This window comes from Osmia lignaria, chromosome 3 (assembly GCF_051020975.1).
Source record: "Osmia lignaria lignaria isolate PbOS001 chromosome 3, iyOsmLign1, whole genome shotgun sequence".
Classification (NCBI taxonomy): Eukaryota; Metazoa; Arthropoda; class Insecta; order Hymenoptera; family Megachilidae; genus Osmia; species Osmia lignaria.
Window position 1 is genome coordinate 10,150,008 of NC_135034.1, and position 26,934 is coordinate 10,176,941.

General features: G+C 34.2%; 1 protein-coding gene across 8 annotated transcripts in view; it reads right to left on the bottom strand.

The window, feature by feature from the left end:
• Positions 1–1,666: 1,666 nt before the first annotated feature.
• Positions 1,667–26,934, bottom strand: part of sky (GTPase-activating protein skywalker) — a 35,003-nt gene continuing 9,735 nt past the window's right edge. For 2 of the 8 annotated variants that reach the window (XM_034332457.2, XM_076693194.1), the window contains 11 exons: positions 10,945–11,418; positions 10,510–10,698; positions 10,125–10,249; positions 9,700–9,846; positions 9,220–9,354; positions 8,908–9,126; positions 8,408–8,437; positions 7,379–7,465; positions 5,820–5,978; positions 5,510–5,739; positions 1,667–5,398 (listed from right to left, as the gene is read on the bottom strand). In XM_034332457.2, coding sequence (XP_034188348.1) covers positions 5,257–5,398; positions 5,510–5,739; positions 5,820–5,978; positions 7,379–7,465; positions 8,408–8,437; positions 8,908–9,126; positions 9,220–9,354; positions 9,700–9,846; positions 10,125–10,249; positions 10,510–10,698; positions 10,945–11,311 — 1,830 coding nt within the window. In that variant the 5' untranslated portion in view covers positions 11,312–11,418 and the 3' untranslated portion in view covers positions 1,667–5,256. Of the gene's footprint in view, positions 5,399–5,509; positions 5,740–5,819; positions 5,979–7,378; positions 7,466–8,407; positions 8,438–8,907; positions 9,127–9,219; positions 9,355–9,699; positions 9,847–10,124; positions 10,250–10,509; positions 10,699–10,928; positions 11,419–12,306; positions 12,475–17,104; positions 17,235–26,934 lie in introns of those variants that run through there. The other 6 variants (XM_034332458.2, XM_034332459.2, XM_034332465.2 and 3 more) reach the window with 6 other exon arrangements.

A 26,934-nucleotide genomic window follows, 5' to 3' on the forward strand; every position in this document is an offset into this window, starting at 1 on the left:
TACATTATATTGTCTCGGGGTTCTAAGGACCCCAAAGCTCCGATGATTCTGCATGCCGACATTACGGTATCTGGGGTGTCAGGGACCCCAAGGAAGTAGCGAAATATAAGAACGAAAAACGAACAAATCGCGAAACTCTCTTGTTCGGGATAGTGATGGGTTTGAGCGGATCTAGCGAAATATAAGAACGAAAAACGAACAAATCGCGAAACTCACTTGTTCGGAATAGTGATGGGTTTGACCGGATCTAGCGAAATATAAGACCTAAAACCGAACAAATCGTGAAACTCGCTGGTTCCAGGTAGTGATGGGTTCGACCGGGTCTGTAGCGCATGGGCACTACAATTATTTACTATAAAACATTCTTGTAAATAATTAAGAAGTTATTCACTCACAAACAATGAAAATGATATATTTATAAATCACGTACGATTACCATTCAATTTCAGTTATCAGTTGTCACGAAATCTGTTTAGTATAAAAAATTACTAAAATGTTTTGGCTCACATCATGATTGAAATAAAATTGCTAATTACAAAAGAATTATATTGTCACAAATGTTAAAGATAGACTCACAATTAATCACAAACGATTTACGAACGAAATACACTAAGAAAAATTAAAAATAATCATATTTTATTATTCCTTCCGGCTAGCTTCATGTATGTACTAAAATTATATCGTCTCGGGGTTCTAAAGACCCCAAGCATCGACGATTCTGTATACCTAGGTTATATTGTCTCAGGGGTTCTAAGGACCCCCAAGCTCCGATGATTCCGCGTACCAAAATTGTATCATGTCGGGGTCCTAAGGATCCCTAGTCACCGATATTATTGCATACTAAAATCATATCGTCTTGGGGTTCTAAGAACCCCGAAGCATCCTTGATTCTCCTTACCAAAATTATATTGTCAAGGGGTTCTAAAGACCCCGAAGCGCATTGATTCTGTATACCTATATTATACTGTCTCGGGATTCTAAGGACCCCAAAGCTCCAATGATTCTGCATACCGACATTACGGTATCTGGGGTGTCAGGGACCCCAAGGAAGTAGCGAAATATAAGACCTAAAAACGAACAAATCGTGAAACTCACTTGTTCGGAATAGTGATGGGTTTGACCGGATCTAGCGAAATATAAGACCTAAAAACGAACAAATCGCGAAACTCACTTGTTCGGAATAGTGATGGGTTTGACCGGATCTAGCGAAATATAAGACCTAAAAACCAAACAAATGGCGAAATAGTAATTGCAAGATTATACTTACTATTCATTTTTATATTTTACAATTGTTTATTAATAAAATTATTGTTATATCTATTTAAGTAGTTTATTTCTTTACATTTTCGCATGGGTGGCTTATTTTTAAGCAAATTGTTAAAAAATACAAACGTAGATGCTGGTATAATATCATACTTTATTCTTCAATCAATAAAATATACAAATTAGAAGATTCTTACCAAACGTCGGTGTGGATCGCGTGATTGTCCTTGAAATGCCAATAAATAATTAATTACAGATGAAATGCTTACATAATATATGTATATTAGAAAATAGGTACTGCATTACACTTTATTCTTTAACAATTAGAGACTGGGAAACTTGGAAAATCGATAATAGAAGAAATCAGCCACTAACACATTAAATATAATACAAAGCCAACGAGTATAAAAAATTTTTTTTATTGATGTCAACTTTAAGGGTTTCAGGGTATTTTTAAATAGATTTTACATTATAATTTAGTTTTACATATGGGTTTCTTTAGGGTCACATGCAATATATTTATATAATAATAAAGAATGTCAAATCCTTAAAGTAAAGAATGAGAAATCCTTCTTAAAATAGAAGGAATAAACGGGACAATAAATTTGTGTATAACAATATTCTATTCACAACGATGATATGATAAATTAGCATCGAGAGGCAACAATTTCTTTTCGGAAATGGTACAACTTACATTATATATATGTATATATATGAATGTATGTATATATTATATATAGTATAACAACACTGCGGAAAGCTTGAAAACACTCCATTCAAATTACGTTTATTTTCTTTTTTTCATCGTTTATAGGCATATCATTATATGTATGTATTTATGTATGTATGCATGTACGTATATATGTAATATATATGTATATATATATTACTTCCTAGCGCGTGAATCTTTATGCTGTGCTACGTTAAAAACTTTAAACAATAATACTTTCCATTTTCAGCACATAATCACCTTTCTCTCGATCACTGATATACAATAAATAAATATTCATTCATTCGATCATATCACACGACTATAATGTTAAGAAAAAATAATCGTTCTTGCTAGCAACGCTTGCAGTCACTGTGATATAGTATTCTCCACTAAGAATTCTAGAACAGTTAAGAAAATGACAACAGCGTGCAAAGCAAAGAATTTGATTTAAATGGTAATGTCTCAGATGATTTCATATAAATATAAATTAATAATGCAATAATTTAAAGTGTATGGAACTCTCAATGCACGCAGATTTCCCTTTTCCTTAACTATTCTGATGTTATAGAAAATGCACATTTACTCGTACTGTCTCCACAAAAGTTAAATTCTGTCAATCATTCATCATTTTCCTTGTTACACCTTGTAAATGTGTTTCATAATTCTTATTCCTGGCCGATATACATTGAATCATAATGAATCTTTCCGGGGTATGTACTAGATATCTTTAAAAAGATAGCGTTTAAGAAAATGGGTAACTTTACTCCACTGTTTTTGACATAAATTTATGATAATGTAAAACAGATACATTCAACAGCTACTCCGTCATAGGATAGCTTAACAGTGAGATCAGTAATGTTCCCTTTTTCTTTTCCATAGTGTAATATTACAGACTTATAAAATGTCGAATTTAACTCGTCTACGATTTTCTCTCGCTATCATTTAAACTTGTTGTTTATGTAACTCACACGTAGAAGAAGTTAAAAGAATTCAACATTGTAAACTTGTTACATTTAGAATTGATAATATCGTATCTAGAATTGATTGTTCCTTGTTACGTCGTTTGTTCATATGTTTGTATCGCTAACGATTGTACGATGTAGTCGATATGAGAAACGTGAACAAATGATGACAGATTTTATAGCACGTTAAAGTGAAAGAAGTGACTTAATCGGTGTACAGAGCGATTCTTTTTTAGGCTTTGTTCTCTTAAGTGTCCTATTACTTTCATGACATTAACACGCAGCTATAAAGAGTTTTATAACTCTGCAGTCGATAACGTGACGGGGGGTGAAAGATACGTTGATCTTTCTACGGAAACATTATAATTACTACGCATTGCCGCTCGGACAAAAGTGGTGCCAGCCACTTCTACATCACAACCAAAGAATCCTATTACATCGACACCTTTAGTTCTTCACGCACGCTCAACCCCTTCCTTTCAAAAAGATGAAAAAAAAGAAAAAAATAACAACGAGAAACTAAACACAGAAGCAGGTACTCTAAGAGTTAATCGTGTATCGATTTTACGGTGGCGATACAGATTTGATCACAAAGAGAGACGAAGGATAATAACAACAATAATAACGCCTAATACGCTTCCTCAGAATGCCCGAAGAGTGTGTCGACCAAAAATTAACACATTAAATGACAAAATATATAATATATGTATGTATATCTATATATCGAAAGCAAAACCGCACTGTTTCTCTGTACATGTATCTTTATCTGTACCTACTCTACTATTGACATAAATTTACTATATGCTATATAAAATATACAAATTCTTAAAATACTACATGAAAACTATGGCTCCTCGTATGCGGTTTAGAAATAGGATTCAACCATCGCAACACTCTATTACCACTTCGTTTGTTTAAACATAAACTTCAGTAGAAAATAAAAAATGTCGTTGTTTGAAAGTACCGTTCGCCCCCCTGCCATTTTTTCCCATTTTGGTGCCTTTTTTTCGCAATCAATCTTGTTACTCGATGTATCCGTTTCTAATGCGTATAAATTAATTACACTTGTCTACTAGGGGGTACTATTTATAATATTTACAAGAACTTAAATGAGATTAACATCGCGTATGTATATGGTATGTATACACACATTAACGCGTGACAGGCATAATATGTAACATATAAATAGTACTCTTTCCTTCGATTCTCTTGCACCTCCATTCAACAATTAATTAAAACTAGGCGATAACAATACTAAGGTAAATAAACATTGCAAGACATTAACACATGTATGTATAAGAGTATTGACGTCAAAAATTCATAATTAATGATAGACTCGGTGAAAATAAATCTGCGATACATGTATCTATGAACGTATATACAGAGATACATCTGGTCCAATGAATATTAAGTATTCATGTAAATAACCAATATTTTCTTACATATGTACATAGCAGATACCAAAATTGATAATATAACAGAGGATGACTCAACGTTGGTTATTGTCGATGTTCAATATGTCATATTATAATATATTGCTCAAAGTAAATTGCTGACAAAATGAACACAAGAATCGCCTGGTTGTTGCAATAAACGTTGAGACATATATAATCGAACAAAAACCGTAATAAAATAAATCTACGTAGCACTGAATGATATAGAATCTTTCATAGCAATGGTATTTCTCCAGCTTTTCAAGCAAATTTTGTCAAAAACCACTCGTTACTTAATCACGACCATTTTCCGTGGTTTAGACTATTTGCAAACATAAGTATTAATATATGTTACCAAGAAATTCCTGAGACACAAGTTATAGGTTTGCCAGTAGTTGTCAATGAAAAGAAGAACAAAAATCCGAATTACTTTTAAGGAACCAGTTCTGACGTTCCTTGAAATTAAAGTATGAATTTATTATGAGCAATGAAGCTAATTTCCAGAGGAATCGAAAGACTAGAAAAGTTGTCAGAAGTATAGAGTTTACAGTCAAGAGATGGATCAAGGTACAGAGACACTTTACCCCTTTGTTGAGAAAAAGTGAAGCTAGAGACATATTCGTTCGGAGCGGAAGTACTGATTAATTCGAAAAATTAGCAGAAACATTGAATCTATTCACGACTTCATCGTCTGCAGACTCAATGTAGACAGAACTGAAGAACTGTAGACATCGTGTTGCGAACAGCGCGATAATTTTGCACATTTATGATACGAAGATACTTTTGTATACGTATACAACTCTGCATAATATAGAAGAGAGTTGCTAAATGGCAGTAGGGAATTAAATAAAGTGATACGTTGTAGTATCCCGATTCTGTCTTCTTCTCAAGCACCGGCAAAGCCATACACTTCTAGTACTCTAATCTCAAAGTCGCCACTAGCACAAAGAGGTGGATTATTAAACGTGGAACACCGATCGGTCTTACCGAATCTTATATTTTCATCCATCCAGATCGCTTGTCCATCTCTGAAAACAATCAATTACAATCTTACAATCCAAATTTCATAAATGTACACTATTAAATTATTAATTAATTGACAAATAACCATAGATCTCCATAAATATTTAAAGACTTACCCTCCACCAATTGTTATCATTTTAGAATCTGCCGCCATGAATAGCTCAGCTGAATGATGAACTTTCGAATCATTGTGCGAGGAATCCATGCCTACCCAAGGGTATTTTGCTCGTTCAGGATACAAACTAAAGAGGAACGTTTCACCTGTTCCAAAGTAAGCTTGTCTTTGTCCTTTATCGTTTTTTAAATTACGTTCGCACCATCTCGTGGAGCAATAAGCACCAAATACCTTATAAAAAATGATCGAAACGAATTATGGCTTAATGTTTTAAGTAATAGATAAAAGGCCTATCAGTAGGAAATACTTACTTCATTATTACAAGTCTTAATCATCAGCAATGTTGGTTCGTGTTGCTCTACCCTCACGTAAAATGTTGTTAAAGAACAACCATGTTCTTCAGTAGTGTACAACAGAATTGGTTGATACATGGTGATCCTCATAGGTAACCAGGACCATAATGTGAATAACTGTCACAAAATAAAAACATAAAATTAGTACAATATGTATTTTACAATTAATGTTCATAACTGTGCAAACATTAGTTTTCAGTAATTCTCTAATTGTTCAAAAATACAACAAACTAAGTCACAGCAGCGGTAGATCATGCGCTTGACTGAAAAAAAATTTATATAATAGATAATTGTGAAGCCAAAAAATATAAAAAGATTTGTTTCTTTTCATTTTTAATGTAACGTCGATTTTATTTACATTAAATAACTTATATAAAATTTCTCTTTCATTTATGATATACGTTACTTAAGAATTACAAATATTTTATAACTATTTTCTGGCGTTACGTGCGTCAATATAAATACAACATATTACTGTCAATAATAATATTAAACTTACAATTTAGACTAAACAGATATTTTAACATTATAAAATTGATTGTGGTGTAATAAAAGGAACTAGTAAGAATATTAACAAAATAATTAACTATTTTACATAAAAAATAGTATCATTCGTCATGCAAAAGGCACGGGCATCATTCATATATAAAAGTGAATTGCTAAAATATTATAAATCTTGAGTGAATTGAAGCTGTGAAATAGAAAACTGATGGAGTAATGAAAATGATACAATGAGAACTAATTTTCAGAACATATAATTGCGCATATCCATCACATGTGTTTTCAAATGTCATTTTGGAGTAATAGCAACCAATTTGACTACATGTTATTGGCTACATGCTACTTGTTATTGCTGCAAGAAAAAAACAAATTTGTAACAATACAAATTAGTACAGGGTTTAAGGGAGGAATTTCAAAGGAATGGATGAGAAATGCATGAAAATTAAACAGGAACAATACATGCCAAATTAACAGCGAAGAGAGTGATTTAACTGAGCAAACAGATTTGTATCAAGGAATACATGAAAGTGCACTATTCTAGTCACGGTATCGATAATCAGGCCATACACCATTCAATTCAATGTAAGATATTAAATCTCAGGCAAAATGATGTACAATAAAAGAAGTGACAACGAAACTGTGAAAGCCGATTTAAATTGATAATCACTAATGTACTTGTACCTTGCACATGAATGACAATCAAAAATTTCATTTACCATCGGTCTGGCCATATTTGTAATTTAGAAGATCTGCTAAACGATTACCGGTTGTTCGTTCAATCGACGTGAATTGTACACACTTGAACTAGTATTCAGTCGAATAATAGCCAAGATCGGAACGATGTAGACTACCTAATATAATATATACTTGAAGGCGGCTGTATGTACACCAATAACGACAATATCGACATGCCAACAGAGAGGCGACCAGCGAACTACTGAAAACTCTGCTACTGCCGAGACTCTTTTACTTTGTTTTACTTTGTTTTCATTAATGAACGGCCGTAAAGTACTTACATCAGGTATGTCTAGAATCTGGGAGCATATACTTTGTATGGGATAAACGCCCATTGACAGAGCACGCGGTCCAGGACTGTGTGCACCCTACACCCATGACCATTAAAATCCATCATCATTCCAGTAACGCAGCATGACACAAGACAACACAAAACTGTCAGTTATGTTGGCGTACGGCTTTGACTCGACGTTATAAAAAATATATAGGAATAAATACTATACGAGAGACACTGGTTAAAACCATCGGAGAGACACAAAGAGCATAACAAGAAAAACCATCGGCCAGTAATTTCAAATCGTTTGATGTGACGCGCGAATGGAAATGTTGAATTCACTGTTAACCAGTGTAAATGATCTTGAAAAAAGAAAATTGTAAATGATGTACTACGGAAAGCATTGAAAATAATTAGTATAACATTAAAATGCGTCGTTCGAATGGCACATTTCTTATTTTTTTAAAATAGTTTCCTACAATATTAAACAGCAATAAGATTGAGATTGATGAAGCGCGCTGCTGCATTCACTGATCGAAACTGATGTTGCGTACCAAGCACTTACAACAGCTTTTCTATTTCATTCGTTTCTCGAGACAACTTTGATCATCCTATCGATCAATGACAAGCAAACATCTTGTGTAGCCCACCAGTAACAGTCACCATCTATATGATTAAGTTTCTCAACATTCTTTCTGGTAAATGGTTACAGCAAAGGATATTAATTTTCTTGATAGAATGTATGAATTTTTCTGTTTTCATTATTGTTACATTTGGCGTGTCATAGTTGCGAAACACTGAAAGCCAGTGAAGACCTAATGAATAGACGATATGAATCTTTGATCAGAAGAAATCAATTTGTTATTCTTTACTCGATAAAGGCAAGTGAATAGACGGTAACAGCAACAAAGCTGGCACGATAAAGTGTAACAATGGGTGAGTATGAATGAATGTAACAGGTATAGTAGTTCAGGAACAGAGGGCAGAGCACATGAAACTAAACAACACATTTCCCAAAAAGATAATTATACGATACCCTGTCTTTGTATGTGTCTTCACACTCTTTCTGAAAACAAAGTGAATCATTTGAACAGCTTTCGCATCATTTCATTCGCTACTGTTTACCCTAAGAAACTATGTTTAACCGACGATCGTTTTCTAATCGCTATTAAACGCTATTCTAAACCATATTAAATAATATATAAACTACTGATAACTAAAGTCTTCGAACCTGTAACACTTCTCAGAAATAAAAGGAATCATTCGCAACGATTAAAAAAAGTAATGGGCTCACATATATGTACATCATTCGTGAATATAAATTTTTATATTCTGAGAATAAAGAGGAGAGTAACGCGTTGTTAACATGCCAATAGTATCAATAACTACAAAATTTACAGGAGAAAATAATTCATAAAAGTCCAAGAAGAGAAACAACCAGATAGAATGGAGTAAAATCTTAGCATGTACGTGAGTCCACTTGTCAAGAACATTTTTGTTCAAAGATTGGAAGGAATAGGAATACGGATAACATACTTCTCGTATGGTGAGCGTGTGCGACATCATCTGAATGTTGACTTGAGATTGACTCGTGGGTAGATTGTCCGTGGATCGTGATCTAGCCAGTGATCTGGATCCTGTTAAAACGCTTCTACTCTTAAGAGCCATTTCTGTGCGCAAAAATACCCTTGATATGTACGCTGAGCTGAGACCACGTATTCCAAACGCGGTTCGCAAAAATTTAGCTGGTGTTACCTGCAATTACACGAATAATTTTTTTTTTTTAATGTGAATGGTGTATTCAGCCAAGTGAACTTGTTGGAAAAACGTTTATAAATTATTACTCACCGGTATCTGCCTACAGAATTTCGAGAGAGCGGCATCGATACCGTTCTTGGAAATTTCATTCATCCACTCGGAGTTTTGCAACGACGAGTGCTTGTAGAATAATAAAACTATAGCCATTGCTACTCGATAGAAGACCTGAAAATAAACGACAGGAAGTTAGCGAGCGGATATCCCAGTTCTAAAGTCAGATTCTAAATTCCTGATGAGCAATGTAGAAACTATGAATTGATGCATGGACACATTAAGAACAGTCAACAAGGAAAAATGTATCTTAAACCAATTTCTCATTGGCACAAGATCAACACACGAATTTACCATTCATACTATTCCTGGAAGAACATTCCACAACATTATACATATCTTTTGCTTCATCTTCTTTTTGAACCAAAGCCAATAAGTGTTTTTTTAATGTAGGTTGAAGAGGTAGAAGAGATATCTGAATATTTTGATACTGTTTTTCTTTGAATTTTAAATACCAACCTTGATGCCTTCGTGAAGAAAACAATCCATAACCCTGACTAGATGCTGGAAAGGGAGAAGCTGTAGGATCCACCAAATCCAATCCATGTAAATCCTTTCAGCTCTGGATCCAGAGCAATGCCTTGCTAGATGCACTGCAGCTGATTTCTGTTACAAATTATTCACATATGCTAAAAAAATTATTCATCTCCAAATTGCAATTGGTAACTATTATAATACATGGAAATAGAGTGATGAATGACGAGTTCGAAAATTAAGTATCAAAGTGAAGAATACATGACAGTAACTATCAAAGTGTTAATTTCATATACAAGGATACAAAACGGCCTGGAACTCATCTAAATGATGTACAAATAACTCATTCAAGGATGAAACAATGAGTCAACTCTTGATGATCAACCGGTGGTGAACCTGCTGCTACGTACCACGTGCTTCTTGGTGATCTGTTCTACAGTCTTCCAGGTGACCTCGTAGAGGAGCTTGGTTTGCGTAATGAACTTCTTGTCTTTAGCGGCGACCAAGCTGGCCATGCAATGATAACATTCCTCCTCTGCAACAGAAAAACAGAGATAGAAACCGTATCTCGTGAACACGTCCGATTTCGACCTATTAATAAAACTGGGACACCATCCAACCGTGTGTCCGCGTCTTAATTTATGCGATCAGACAAGAAATTCGACTTACGGGCACGCTATGTGAATTTCCATTGTGACCGGAACGAATGTTTCTCGAATAAGAAGAAGAACAAGAAGAACAAGAAGAAGCTCCTGTCGGTGCTTTATTTACCGATGTTTATTTATACATGCTTACCTGGCATGAAGTGAAGAAGAAGAGCGGTGATGGGATAAAGAGAAGGGCTGTAGGTGATGTCGGGACAAGCGTATCCAAGCACAGAGACAACCCTGTCCGCGACGCTCCTGCCTTTTCTCGTCAGGTGATACGACAGGCAATGAGTACTATCCACGAACGGTGGTAGCATGATTGATTTTTCCGGCAGCTCTGTAAACAGATAATTCCAGACATCAGTCGTACATCTAGCCAAGAAAACGGACTGGGATAATGATTTATAATTTTATAAATCTCATAGAGCCTAAAATCAGCTAATTCCCTGTCAGCATATGCCCGCCAATTTTCAAGATTCCAAATATTCCCCCTTTTAATTAATACATAGGCTAACAATTTTTTAGAAATAAAACTGATTTTTTGTTCCTAATTTTCTTATTATTCACCTGAAAAGAAACAAACCTGTGGTTCCAAACACTTGGTTGACCATATCCCAATAGAAACCATCTAGCATGTTCTTGCCATGTGCATGCTGATTGCAAAGAGCTGGCCAAAGTTGCGCCCTGATCCCGTTGTTCAATGGCCACGCATTCTCCCTTATGATCAGCTTAGCCTCCCTCTTTCTGCCAGCCTGGAGTAGCGCATTAACCTCGTTGAAGGTCTTCAACGCTTGCTTCTTGCTGGTGGGTGACTCGGGCTGTATGACGATGTTCGTCGTGTCGACGTGCGGCGGGAATGCATCATCGATGTCGACGTTCGCCTCCTCCTCGAGTACCGACAACATATTCGGCAGAGTGTCCGTCGAGGAGGGTGTCTGTGTGACTAACATCGCAGGTTGCGACTACGGCGCGAGATTCTTCTTCATTGTGCCGTTTTCTCGTACGTTTAGTGCCACGATAATAATTACGTCATATCCTGGGAAGTTTCAATTTTCATCTGAAAATAGAAATACCATGGATTTCAGCATAAATAGCTTTCGAGAATGAGAAACATTTGGTTAGGTAAAAAAAGTTGACGGGTGAAAGTCGGGTGGTCTATCGTAAGGGGCAGCGTTTAAGTAACTATATTCACAATATTTTATATTTATAAAATTTAGAGCGGTTTGCTGCTCAATAATGTGATAATTAAAAAAATAGAATAGATTAAATATCAAATATATAAAGTTTACATTTATATATTTAAAAAACTCTGGAAGTTTATATTCAGTAGAATTACAACGAAGTCGGGTTGCCTACCATAAGGGGCAATGGTACTTAAGAACCCTTTCACTGGATCCATTATATGTATAAAACTACCAGACTTTAGTATCTATTTTTACATTTACAAATTATTTATATAAATGAATTGTCGGCATCGTTAATGGTTTTCCTAAGCAATTATTAAGATGAGTTCTGCTTTGTATTATGAAGATTTATTTCCAACCTTCAACATGCTTATTTATAGTCTATTTCCTTGTATAATTCTTTTTCCCTTTTCTCAATTTAATTTTTTGTTGGCATTGTGCACACTGTTATACCGACGAATTCCAAAGGACATATGTGAACACATATGTTATAACGTAAACGCAGCATGTTTGTTTCCCTTAACTAGATGGCACTGTACGATTAATCGAACGTTTCAATCGCTGTTTTCATTGCACCATCGCGAACGTGCTTTCTAAATTTGTTCGTTCAAAGTACTGATCTTCCGTAACAGAGGATCTTCAGAGAAGAGATATTCGCGGATGCGGAAGAAATGATCTAACCAACTTTTCTATGAAAAACTGAAGCATTCCATGCGCAGTCTGTAATTACACGTACTTATAAGATGTCATGGTTACATTACCGGTTTTTCAATCGTGCAAATTGTTCAGCCTGGCAATTATTCGTGTACATACACTCTACAAGGATCGTTTCACGAGTCGAGTTCAAGACCGAACGACGGCGCATGATTCCAAGAATCTTCCGTAAACATTCCCATAATAACCGTGACTGTAGTTAAATGTATCGTCGTTTAGAGCCGCGATGCATTTAATCACGCGGTCGAGCGAAATGAGAAGCGAGAAAAAAAATGAACAAAGAGGGGAGAAGAACTATCTGAGCCAACGCATCTCTTCTGTTACCGTGTGCAATATACTTTTCGTTGACGTCGTCGGTTTGTTGCGGCACTTTGGTCGCTTTGCAATCGAAATCAATTGTCTCCTGTAAAGATGCCAGCGTAAACAAGAGCGAGAGACGCTTCTCAAATTTCGGGACAACAACGGTTTCTTAATTACCTAACTGTATAAAATCACTAGCATTCATGAGTCTCGATTCCCGCGAAATTTAAATTTGAAAAAAATTCTACGGTACTCTGAACAGTGTCTAAATATTTCTTAAATTTTTCAAATGCAGAAAGCTTCGATACTCGAACGAGAAACAAACGATACGAATTGAAAAGTATTGTTGGTTACGTTCAACTCGTGCGGGACGGCCAGCGTCGATCAGACAATGACCTCGACGATGTGTTTCTAAAGGAGTCCGGCCAGCAGGAGACAATGGATATATAATATTGCCTATAATTAGCCACGTTAAAGCTGTCTCTAATAATAAGCAAAGCAGCCAGATGTGAAACTCTGAGCTACGATAATCTCGGTGTACTTAACAGTTATTAATAAAATGCGCGAGTTATCTTGCAGCCACAAACACGTTTAATGCTTATCAACACACCATGTGCGACTCGGGAATATTACTGTACACAATCCGCAGATAGACTGCTTGCCAGATAAAGGCTTTTACGATGATGCCGTTTTCTGTCTGGAGGCTGTGCGGCAAACGGAAGAATTCTCTTATCGCTGGTTAACCCTTCTTTCGTCCGGAACATAGAATTAACGTTGATAAACAAATCATTAATGGTAAACAGAGAATTAAACGAAAAACCACGAAAATTTTTGTTTAAAGAACACTTACTACAACTATTCATATAGACATGACCTTAAAAGAACAATTATAAGTTACTTTTCTAATGAAGGAACACTGTGAACCCTTATTCGCTGAATTAAATGCAGTATTGTAGGTTCATAGAGTGTTCTAAGATAATAATAACAGCATGCTTTATTCGTGCCTTACTACCCTTTAAGGGCGTAAAAGCTATCCTCAAAGTCAAATGGCTGAGCGCACTTTTCCAAGTGATTTATTATTTTTATTTTATAGGAAACACGTGTTAAATTTGGAAAAATAGTTCAATAAATCTTCGATTAGAATTATGAGAGATCATAGTTCCATTTTATTACGCGCGATATGATTGGCCTCAACATTGCGCAACAAAATTAGAACCGTCTCTAGGTTACATCCTCTCGAGAATCGTATAAACTTGAGCACCAGGTTGTAAAGATTTATTTAATCACAGCATTAAATTTCAAATGTACACTTTTTAAACGAAACCGAATTCCTTCGGATTGTTACAGAGTTAACTGGATTTGCTATTTACAAAACAATTAAAATTACAAGTGTACTACTTTGCGGTATTAGCAATGATAATAATGAAACTAACTGATAATCTAATACGTTAGCAAACATTGTTTGCTAAGAGTGTGTGATGTATTACTATGCATTATGCATAATACTTGTTACAACAAAGATAAACAGTAGTAATAAATTAAACGATACATCATACATGTACCACCATTACATCACTGTACGTACCTAATGCCGTTGGAGCACGTGATTGTTACTAATTAGGGTATTTAACATAACAGTAGTTCAACCCAGAGCATATTTCCCAGTACTGAAATAAGTTATTCCACCAAAACAGTATCAAGCATTACCACTGTTCTGTTATTAAAAGCTATCAGCATCTGATATTAAAATTATAATCTCCAATAAGTAACAAACATATTCGAATACAACATTAATAGAACACACGTGCGTCGACCAAAGAACGAATTGTAAATAATGCAGGAGGCTGAGAAAAAGAAAGTAAAATATACATTTAAAGCAGTATAAAACCCGTAACTTTATTTTCAAACGTCGTTCACGTGGCACAATAAAATGTATCTAAAGCAGAAAAACCCTGTACACTTTCTTTTAGTTCCTCAGTTTCTTACATCTCTTTCGTCCCGTTTAATCACAGTGGATGCTAACAAAAAACTGTTCCATTAGTGTCATATTAAAATCTACTTCCATTTTCACGTCTCCTGGTCGGTGGTAAGATTTCTCGGCAGACACGGATTTTCAGAAAAAGAAGATGCACGTTTGATGCAGCTCGATTAATAATAACGAGATGCCTTGGTGCAAAGTGTGCCGCATGAAACCAGACATCTATTAATACCAGCCGTATTGCAGTTTACTCTCGCGAACAAAATCGTCGTCATAATGCCCCATCCACACTGGTGTTTACAAGTAAATCACATCATTCGATACATGTACAGTTGGTAGCAATAGAGGCTTCTCTTGGATAAAGAGAAAACTTAAGAGGATCTTGGGATGGGCCTAGGAGATCTTAAGATGCATCTAGGGGATCTTAAGGTGAACCTAGGGAAATCCTAAGGTAGGCCTAGCGAGAGCTTAAGAAGAACCCAAGGTGGGACTAGAGATAGTATAAGGAGAGCCTAGGGGAAACCTAAGGAAAACTTAAGGAGAACCTAGGAAAAGCCTAATATAGAACCTTTGGTCCACAAGTCCCCCATGTCCCAAGTGTTGGAAGATTTCTTCCCCTAAACTTCCCTTAACTAAAAGAAGTCTAAGTTGCCCAAGACTGTACATAGTTCACAATCTATCTGCGACTACCAATATGGATGCGGCCTAAGAACTCGGCTACAGCTGAAATTCTACAATATATTCCAGTTTTACGACAGCAGGATGGATACGATGAGAGCGCACACGCCAGGCGCGACTTGCAGTTGCCGTAGCAGATAAATATTATTGCAACTACACAGCACTCGAACCACTTGATAGTGTAAATATATCATGCATCGAAGACGAGGGCAAACACGCGGACATTGCATTGTTGAATACGTAGAGCAAAACAAGATCGGTATGGATGAGGCTCTGCTTTGCATTGCGACACGTGCGACCAACGACTGATTTGCATAATTCTGAAAAAACTTTCGCTTCAGTTGCCGGAATGGATTGAGAAAATTAATGTATATTTTTCTCCTTTAATATGTATTAATTTTTTCACTGTTTACCGAGAATCTAATTTGTTTGACGATCAAAGATACCTAGACAGATCCTTTCCATTTTCTTGACGTGGATGTTAAATGATTTGTGATTATAAATTGTTAGATAGTTTATTTGAATGTGATTATCTGAATTTCACAGACTAAACAGTTCAGTCTGGGTCAATAATCAAAGAATGATGTATGCATTGATTAATCAATTGTATAAATAATTTGTGGCAATAAATATTTCTATGTCAGCAAAAATAATGAGAAGTATCTGCATATTATCTTGGAAACCAACGCTAAAATTTCGTAAATAAGTCTATCGGCATTAGCATGGCTCGCACATATGACTGATTTCTTATCATTCACTTTTATTACCCATGCCCCAGAAAAATAAATGTTTTCCACTTAAAAATGACTCATTGTCAGTTAACAAGTTATGAAAAAAAAAGAAAAAAAAAAAGATTTAACTTACGATATCGTGTTCGCATTGTAATCTCAACGAGCTTCGCAGTGGAATTCTGCTTTGCAACTTCTGCAATTCTGATTGCACGACGATCTTTACAAGCGACAATTATTGCACGGAATAATTGTCGACGTTGTTCCAAGTACTTAATTAGTCTACGCGGATCACTATTACTCTGTGACATGTTTGGATTGGGTTGCCACAGGGATTCCCGCAGATTTCAATGTGTACTTTTCAAAGTACCATTATGTGGATTTTAATAATAACCATTTTTTTTTTACAAATGTTATAGATATTTAAATTAGGAACAATTAGAAAATTAATCATTACTTGTGTATCTCCAATTGTCATTGGACAAATTTTATAGAAATTTTAGAACGAGGAAAAATTCAAATAATATTTCAAATAATTAAAATTATTTAATTAAGAAACCTTATACTACTCACACTTTTTATTCTCGCTTTTTAATTAATTATTCAGCTGCATTTCACAATGTCGTAATCCCGACGTGTAAACAAACGTATGATAATCAGCGAAAGAAAGATCTTTCGAGCAAGATAGATAAGAGTTTAACTTGATAGTTGCGATTCCATGGAGGCGTGCATTGTCGTGTATGGTCTTATGTTATCACCAGGAATTATCACAGAGGATTAACGTAGTTTCCGATAATTCTTCTTATCAAGTTTGCTGCTACATTTTTGCAACACGGTTACATCCAATTATTGCAACCGATAGATAAATGATTTTTTTCTTAAATAATCATCGTTTCAACTGATTTAGAAATTAACATAAATCTCAGGATAAAATTATCTTTAAAGTACTCGAAAAATATTATTATTATACTGTTAATTATTTAAGAATACTTCTATCGAACTTTGTTATTTATACTATGCCATTATTAGCATAACAGAATAAATGTACTGATGGTAATTTTAAACGAAACTAAAGCCAGAAATAATTCTTCCAATATGGGAACAATTTTCATCGTTATGTTAAATATAAAAAACATAATAAGAAAATTTTCTATTTGCTACCTTGCATTATTAGTGCTGTTCAAAATAATATTTTTCCACTGTTTTCTTTTAATTATTCAACTGCATCTAATTTACGGCGCCGGTCACCAGTGACCCTACGGCACTCGGGTGTTAATATTCCACTGATGTACTGAAAACAAAAATTAAAAAAGAATACTTCAGAATTAGTTTAACACGTTTCTGTTAGTCCTCTTTGTTACCTCTTGTTCGAACAAAATTTCATTCACCTTAACACGTGTATTTATAAAACAACCAAGTAATATAAATCACTGGATGATTATTTTTCAAACGATCTCTTTCAAACGTGTTATGCTATCTCGAAAACATTCTAAAAATCTTGTCGAAGAGCGGAAAATTTTTTGAAAAGACACGAAAACACCGTATACCATTCGCGTCTTTGGCACGAGGAAAATTTCGTTTTCGAAAAGAAACATGGAATATCGTAGCGAGTGAAAAGAAGGCCGGACGAATGGCGAGCAAAACATTGCATAATAACAGAATGTGAATGTTTAAGAAAGAAAATATCTGCCGAGAAATTCTCAAGTGCCAAATATGCGTACGCGACTCGCTAATGTGATCTTGTAACCTTGATTTCAATGATCCACTACAGTTATCGTTTTATTTCATTTCAGATCTAATGCATAATTCATGTACTAGTAAAACGTGCAATTTCAACTTGTATTGAAATTAATTTTCTTTTAAGAAGAAAATGTAATTTTTGTAAAATTCGATCAATTAATTTTACAATTTATTTTATTTAAAAATTTGAGTGACTTTTCAGTGGAGTTGTAAATAATTTACAGTGATAATTGTATATTTCATTACTGGTGCCATTAATCCATTTAGTAATTTATAAAATTTTCATAAAAAAGTACAAATTAATTTAAAATTCCAGGGAAAGGATGAGCATACGGGAATGCTCGCAGCTGGTTGGTACATATCTAGAAAACTCTGGGGAAAAGTTCAAGTAACACGAATTACTCGTTAATCAAGCGCTAATGAAGTAATTGCATGTTCTGTTCAACGAAGTGTTGCGACCGTGTGCCGTAAAGATTCTAGAAAATTGGCAATTAGAGGATCGTTTCTGAACGACGACACCTCTTTGTATATTATCGACCAATAATACCCGCTGTAATCTGACTTGTTGCTCGTCGCAGTAGACGAGCATATAATGAGATTAAACCGGTGCTAATTAACCTACACTTCTTTTTAAAACCATCGCGAACAAAAATACGCAATTTCATATGAAAACAATTTTAGTATAATTATGGACCTTGTTACACATGGATCGAAGCGTCTTTTAATTCCTTTTAAAAAACTATTAAGATATTCGTGTCGAATATTGATTAATTCAAAGATATCTCAGGGAGAGACAGGGAGAACCTAGAGGTCTCTCCCTAAAATATCTTTTGAACCATCCAATTTTCGACCCAAGTACCTTAATACTTTTTTATAGGGAATAATAAGATCTATTATATGACGTTTAAGAAAGTATACGATTCCATTTGAAAAAATGGAATTGACCTTGAAATATTTGGAACACCACCATTTCCGGTGCTGACACATCCATTACCGGATGCTTCATTGGACGGCTTTTAATTTTTCTTAACATTTCTTTCTATCTTTAACTACTTTAGAACTACAGACCAGTTGCTTGATAAAATTTCCTGTATACCCTGTATAAAATTTCAAAGATAAGGAAGATAATTAAGCTGCTCATTTCCGTATTGATTAACTTCCAGGAAATATCCAAGTTGATAGTGTAAAATAACTGAATTCGTTTATCGTGCACGAAAGCTTTTTCTTTATGTAGTAAGTCGCATCAGAAGGCTCGCATCCGATGGCATCGTTCCAAATCACATGACACCAGGTGCGCGAACTATATCCAACTATTTTTTTTCCTTCTCTGTCTCACGCGACTGAGCGCTATTTTAATGAGATGTACCTGCCTGTTATAAGCGTTGTGGTTATTTTCACACTTTTCACATGCCAATACCGTGCAAACACCGTTTCAGACCCGATGCAAAAGAAGAAAAATGAAAAATTCAATTATATTTATTTATTAGAGCCAATCGTTATTAGATTTGCTAAGTTGAAGTAGTATTAAAATTTAATTTTTATTAATATTAGATAGAAGAGAAAAATTGTCCAAAATAATAATTAAAATTATTCATAATACTTTGGAGAATGAAAAATTCAAATCTTACGGCTATCCGGTGTCTGATAAGGAATAATCGGCTGTTATCTATGACATTTTTGTGTAATGGGATTTTGAATAGATGCTCATGTGTATCTAAATGGGCGACCCCCAAACGCGTAACACGGACGTTACGTTTACGGACGGGCTATAATTACAGGGCCATTAGCGTTTAATGAAATGCGATGGACGAATCGGCGTCATTGGGCAATTATTCGTGGACACCGGTTGCAACCGGAAACACAAGGAACGGTTTGAAATTGAAGCTGATGTTGCAAGAACTTGCAAGCTTATTTCATGGAAATTTTCATAAATTGCTTCTTATTTCATAATTTTACAGTAAATTAGCTAATGAGTTTATTTAACTGTAACTATCCCTGTAAAATTAGCGGATGAAATCAATGTATACTTTCCCTCGTCTCGTGTAAATCTTTTTTCAAACAATCATCGATCGATTTGTAAGTCGGGAAATTCAGTCTTTTTAGAGTGCAAAAAGGATTCGCTTTCTAAATAGATTGCTAATGGGAACGGATTTACTTTCACGCTGTAATCGCTTTTCCACGATGTTTCCTTTATAATTACACGCGCACACTATGGATCACGAATAGTGGATTAACGATCAAAATTAGATCGTAAGAAGCCTGAACGTTCCCCTTTTAATCTAATTACTTTTGTAATGGTACTCGTGGGAAGTACTGACCGAGAATACTTATTATTATCCGCTCTAGTAAGAAGCAATCTCCTAATTCTTTTTTCTCTCTTCTGTTTCTTTTTCAACGCGTGCAATGAACTGAATTCATTCGATGGAAAAAGGCTAACATCCATGATAGTATCGTGAAACAGTTTCACGTTTTAAACATCGAATAAGAAATTTCGATTTACTTTGTAATCTATGGAATTTTCTATACCTCTGAATTTAATTTTAAAATATTCTATTGCGAAAAAATTTTGCAACCAATAATGTCTTCACGCTATAATATTTAAAATTTGTATTTGCATAAATTAAAATGCGTTAATTAATTGTCCAATTATCAGTTACATAATTCTCTCCTTTCTTTTCTTAAGAATTGATGAAAGAGAGAAACTGAAAAATAAAATTTTTTACGATTAAACAGTTCCTTTGCCAACTGGTGTGAATGCACGCTGCACAGACGTGTTCAATATTATTTATTTTGATATCCTGGCAGTTTACACTGACGATATCAAGCAGAGGAAAAAAAAATGACAAAAGCCTGGCAATCACGAGATTCTTTTTTTGTTTAAGAGAAAAAACAGAAAGGAGAAAGAAAATAGTACACCAGGTATAAAGAACTGCTTCTTTTTCTTTTCAAATCGTACGCTCGTGAAGTCACGATAAGAAAAACATGATTTAATTAATACATGTATCCTTCGATCGAGCGTGGTAACGCCGTTAATTATACTTTCCTCGTGGTTAAAACTGCTTTCATGCAAAAGAATCGACTGATAGCATCATCAATATTCATTATTTCGTTCACTTAGCGATTATCGAAACAATAGCCAGCTAGTGGAAGTATGTCAACGACTCTGTATTCCAGTTGAAGTATTACAATACATTGTTTTACAAGTTCTAATACTGCTATTTCTAGCATATTTCAATCTAAAAATAGTAATGATATTATAGTACCCTCGTTGATATTATAGTAATTAATATTAATTAATATTCCATTTTTTTGATTAATTTAATTGTAGCTTTATTATCTTTTTCTCGCCATTTAATATTCATAATTGAAAGCTGAGACTCGCTGCAATTAGGTTAGTTTAATTACGTTGATAATTAAATTTTTTTTTTAATTAACTATGAAGTAAAAATACAGTATTTTGTGTACTATATTTTGTTTCAAAAATATACATATAGTACAGGTGGCATCCCTAAGTACAATACTCTAGTGGCATTGTATTATAGTATTCTGATTTATGAATAATATTATTACCCAGAATAGTATTTAGAGCAATGTTTTAAAAACTTAAACAGTAGTTAGTAATTATCTTTAATAATCGGTGTGCAAACTAAAAAAACTCCCACGCTATAAAATGCTGTTATATCACGAATTAAAAGTCTTATAGTATTTGTAAACATTTGAAGAAGTCGAAGTTATTCTTGTTCTGTGCTTGATATATATGTACAGCCATGCTAAAGCTTCGAGCAAAGTGGCACAGTGTAAGCCTAGTAAAACATCACTACGGTATATTATTATGCATGGTGTGCATTAATTATGCGCCAAGTTTCAGCCAAACAGGTGATCCAAATATCAGTAGCTTCCCCGTGGAAATTGGATATTCGAACAGAGCCAAGCTTCTGAATATTCAAGTGACAAACACTCGAATACGAATTGAGTGACTCGTGAAAGATTCGTCGGAAAGAATTCTACTTGAAAATTTAGGTAATTGGAACACCTCGATATTAAGGGGTTCAACTAATGAATATTCTTCTTGGTAATAATGTTACTTGTGAATTACAGTGTTAGATCTACTACTGTGTAAAATTGAAATACCGTAATAATAGTATAATAAAAAAAAAATTCTAATTATATTAAAATTAATCTGCTCAATATCCCTCTCTAAAAAAATTTAATTTATTTCAATAAGTAAAAACATTCATTCCAGTTTAATGAAAAATTCCTCTCCCTTTTCAAGTGTAATAACGCGCGAATTCTACCCTCGAATTATCTGGATAATTCAAACAGCGCGAGTTCCATTAATTTTCTACATTTTCTCTGGCGCGAAAGACAGCCTTGAATGTGTTTCGCGAAATACGCAAAAATTTCAAGTTTCTGAGTGACGTGTTGAACGTTTGACGTAACACAGGGAAACGCTTACGATTGCGATTTCCGTCCAGAAGAATTTATACCGTGGTGAGAACACTTTGAAAAAGAAAGACAGTAGTACCGCTCGTAACCCCGATATTCTCAAGTTAACGTTACCCATTTCGACCGTCATGTAAATATTACGTTTCGCGCGTGTTTTACGTGGGAGTATTTGCACGCGATTCGATCGATCGTGACGAACGGCTTTTTCTTCTACGGGGTACATAGAAAGCTTATAAGAAGCAAGATAATTTTCCACGATTCTCACCGCAACGTAATATCAGGACTATTTTCATAATCATAGACTATAAGAGTGTTGCATACCAAATGGCGAATTCAGAAATACGAAAAGTCTTTTGTGATTTCATGACAGAAAAGTACGGTAAATTACTATCTCTGGTACATCAATTTGAAGCTTAAAGTTTGAAGAATAACTACATAAACCTTTCATTAATGTTCTTAAGACAAAATGAATGGTTAGCAGTTACAGCAAACGGTGATCGATTTCGAAGCATGCCAAGTCTGATACGATTTCATCACACAGAAGTATCGCCAAATGGCAATTATGGTACGTCAAATTGTAGCTTATGCTTTAGTGAACATACCCACGTAAACGGTACTTTAAAATTGATAATATAAAATGTCGAATGACCACTGATAATTGGTTCATGATAAACGTGTCTTATCAGACCTCCTGATTTGAGAATCTTTTGGAATTGTGTATCTGTTAATTAATCACAAAGATAATTAAAAGGTTAGGTATTTTAACCTTATGATTCATTTTATGAATGAAAGGTGCAAATTTGTATTTTGATATAGTCAATTTTAAATTGCCTCCGAACTTAAAAAAGAAAAGAAAAAATTATATACGAGTTGAATTTTTGTTATTTACATATAGATGAATAATAATTTTTGGGGATAATAGTATTATTATTATTACTAATCCCATTGTATTTTATTTATTTATATAAGTATAAAAAAATATCCAACTTCTTTATAATACTAGCTTCTGTAACAATTGTGATGTTTGCGATCCTCGTTTCTGGCATCGATCAATTCATTACAATTAAGTTTTATCACCAAACGCGATGGTATTACATCACCGACAGTAATTACTCATTTTTTCTCGTCACCGTCTATCAATAAATTGTATTTTTTTTCCATCGCATATCGCTTAGCCCCAATATTTGCTTCATAATATTTATGATATTTGCCATGATGTCTTTCGTCACTTGCCAGTTCATTATAAAAGAGAAAAATAATTCAACTGATTATTTTTGGCAATATTAATTATTTTTGTCCTATGTCAATTTTTAAAAGATAAATTCAAGATTCCAAAATGAATATCAATATGAAAAATGGCACAAACTTGAAACCACGTTTCATTATTGAAAATAAATTGCACACTGTTAATACAACACGTTTCGAATTACCATGAATCAGAGTTATGCTGAAGAATATCGCTAAAAGTTAAAAAAAGAATCGCTTCGTCAATGCGAACGCGTTTAACGAGTCGCTAACTTGCTAATTGATTCACAACAACCCACGCTAAGCACGTTTGCGAAAACAACAACAACCATTATCGATTAACTATATTTACGTCGTGATATTTAAAGAGACCGAGATTAAAAAACATATCTGTATCCCTTCAAGAGATTTAAACATCACGCGAAAATAAAAAAAATTAAAAATTGTTTAGATACATTTGCTTTACTATAATATTCTCTCCCATATGGGGACAAATATTCGCGTAACCTTTTATAACGAAAGATTTAAGCGGCTTAAAAAGTTACTCTTCCGTGCAAATTCAATTAGAGTACCTGTACACCTGTACATACACTCTCATCCATAAGTCACGGGACACCTGATCATTTTACAATAAATCTAAATTATACTACTAATTTAATTACACATTTAATGCCTCAAATTTATGTACCGTGTCGAGCAAAGTAGGCATCCCTAATCTTTTTCTAAATTTTTATATTATTTTACACTTTATCTACTGGAAGCGTATTAACAGGCTCTTCGACATCACCGGTTACTGACAAAAAACTACTTAATAATTTTTTGATATTACAAATTCACCTTTAAAATATTTCACCAGTTGAAATAATAAAAGTTAGGTGTACTTCAATTAAGAGGAAATTGATAGAAAGGGTTACACCCTTTCATCATCAGTTACCGTTAAGTTATATTCTTAATAGGCTGAATTATTTGGGATTTAGATGTAAAATTGAAACTAGTAAGCGTTCGATGACTTCTGAACGAAGGTGTACATCTTATGGAAGGTAGCCACACGCAATGAAATCGATCGAAGGATCGTTCATCAGTCTTCGCGTGACTCCTCGTCTTCTTTAAGAAGCTTAGCTTAACACGCTCCTTTTCGTAAGCCCAATGACTGATCGAGAAAACACGCAACCGACCTGACTCTAGCTGGTTTCCTTCTGTATTATATAATATTTTACTCGATAATGATATTGCATTGATAAGTTCTTCGAAGAGGTTGCAGATGTAGGCATTACCCTAGATCTCTTTTCAAGATTCTTCACGTCTTTTTAAAGTCGCAATGTAAATTACATTTGATTAGATCTTAATTTCAATTCTAATTTCTCTTTAATTTTCTGGTATTTTAATTTTAATTATTTCAAAGCATTGTAATTGAGATACTAGAGGGAAATACAAAGTAACACTTCACCCTTAATTTACAAATAAAACTACCTACAATAACAAATTTGTACCGACTTAAATAACTTAATATAAGAAGGCACATGTACCTGGAAGAGATGATCATAATAGCTGTAAGAGCATGAACTATAAATGAAATTATCAACATTTTAAAAATCTCTATAATCTAATTATGTAATAAAACTGTATATATGTGTACTATTACGATTCAATAAACAATGATTATTATGTTAATAAAACTCTTATATCGTATCGTGGTCGTAGTCCATAATCTGTTTCATCCTTCTCTTTATCTTTATTGTATAATATTTGCGAGCTTCTCATACGAGATTTGTATTTTAATTTTAATTGGTGGTAGATATACCGCTTCTTTTCAGATAGTGTCAATTTTGTTGTTACCAATTATTGCTTCAGTGGGAGGAGAAGTCAGATAAAGATCACGCGTTTTGTCATTATTCTCAAAGATAAATGCAATCTAATTTTCATATTTCCTTTGAAATATAACAATGCACTCAGATTCTATTCATTGTAAACAACGATCTAAAATTATAACACGGTTATAAAATTTATACACATAAATATGCAATCAGGTGTTATTCTCCGAGCCATTAAATTTCATTTTTGCATTTTCTATCATTGTATCGTTGCGAAGAGAATCGTGTCAATATAGTCGCGAATAATTTATGCAAATGCACCCATTCGTTTCATTATTTTTTTTTTCACTGGACACTTTATACATATAGTCACGATCGACATTCTAAACTGTACTATGAAGTGCATTCTAGTTTAGCGAGGGATAAAAATAAGCAATTCTGTGAGTACAAAAATAGCAATAATTGCGACGATATCGACTGCAAAGACTGTAAAGAATCCGATCGAACGGATTATATTTGAATCAATACTTTTCTTTTCTGGTTGAACCTCTCGTCCAAAACAATTTAAATAAAAACATTGACGATTACGAGAAAATTCTTTATTTCTTTACTCTAATCGATCATGTATACCTATCAGTATTTTAATAAAATTTTGAAAGATATTAATTAATGATTTCAACAGCATCGATAATTAAATTTATTGATTTGCTAAGTTCATTAATTTTTTTTAAATTATCTGTCTTATCATAAACAAATGTTTTGAAGGACTATCTTGCCTGATATAAATGAATTTTTTATGAATCAACAAAGTTTCTCCTTTCAGAGAATACAGAGAACATTGCGGCAATTTTATTTCCGATAATTCGTCCACGTAGAAACCTAGTTCCGAGTTGAATTATTTTTTCATACCACCGTTGTATATCCGCGACAGCCAAAGTTCTCTAAGTTTCAAGGACTCTTTCACGGAACTAATTGCTGAAGCGGTTGACAGTGCATATTAAATATAGAACGTTTTCTAGAACGACTGTTTCAGAGGAAGTCGCCATCCGAATTCCTGGTGTATCTAGTATACACCATCTGTGATAATATACCTAATCACTTTGCGCTCAACAAATTTATCATATTATATTAACACAGAAATTCGGATCCAAAGATGGATTAATGGCAATCAAAAATATTCAATTTGCTTTAAATTATACTAAATTTACGACACGATAAATATAATATATTTGGGAACAACTTAGCTCTCAGATGGATGACCGTCTGCAGTTGGCACACAAACAGGAAATGATTCAGATTGGCAATAAAGGCCAATAAAAATGACTGTAGATAGTTTTGTAGAAGAAAGGTAGGAAAATTTATTTTCCTCGAACGAGATCCTTCCGGAAGATCATGATACAATAAAAATATTTTGGATGGAAAATTACTATGTTAAAATTGATCATAGTCATGCAGCATTAAACATACCGTGTGTAATCGATATTAAAACGGAGCTCCGCGAGGTAAACCACCCTATCGTTGGCACTTGACCAACGATTGGCTCATGTGTTTATTAACGCACGATAGAAGAATGTAACGCGCATCTAAACGATTTCATAACGCAATTGCACCGAGTAGAACGTCGTGCTTTGCATGCCAATCCGTCCTCGAGATTTGCCATCGACGAAACGTACGGAACGACTTCAAAAAGTTCTACGAAATTACAATTCTCCGATTCTTCATTCGTCTGTATTTATACAAAATTACTTA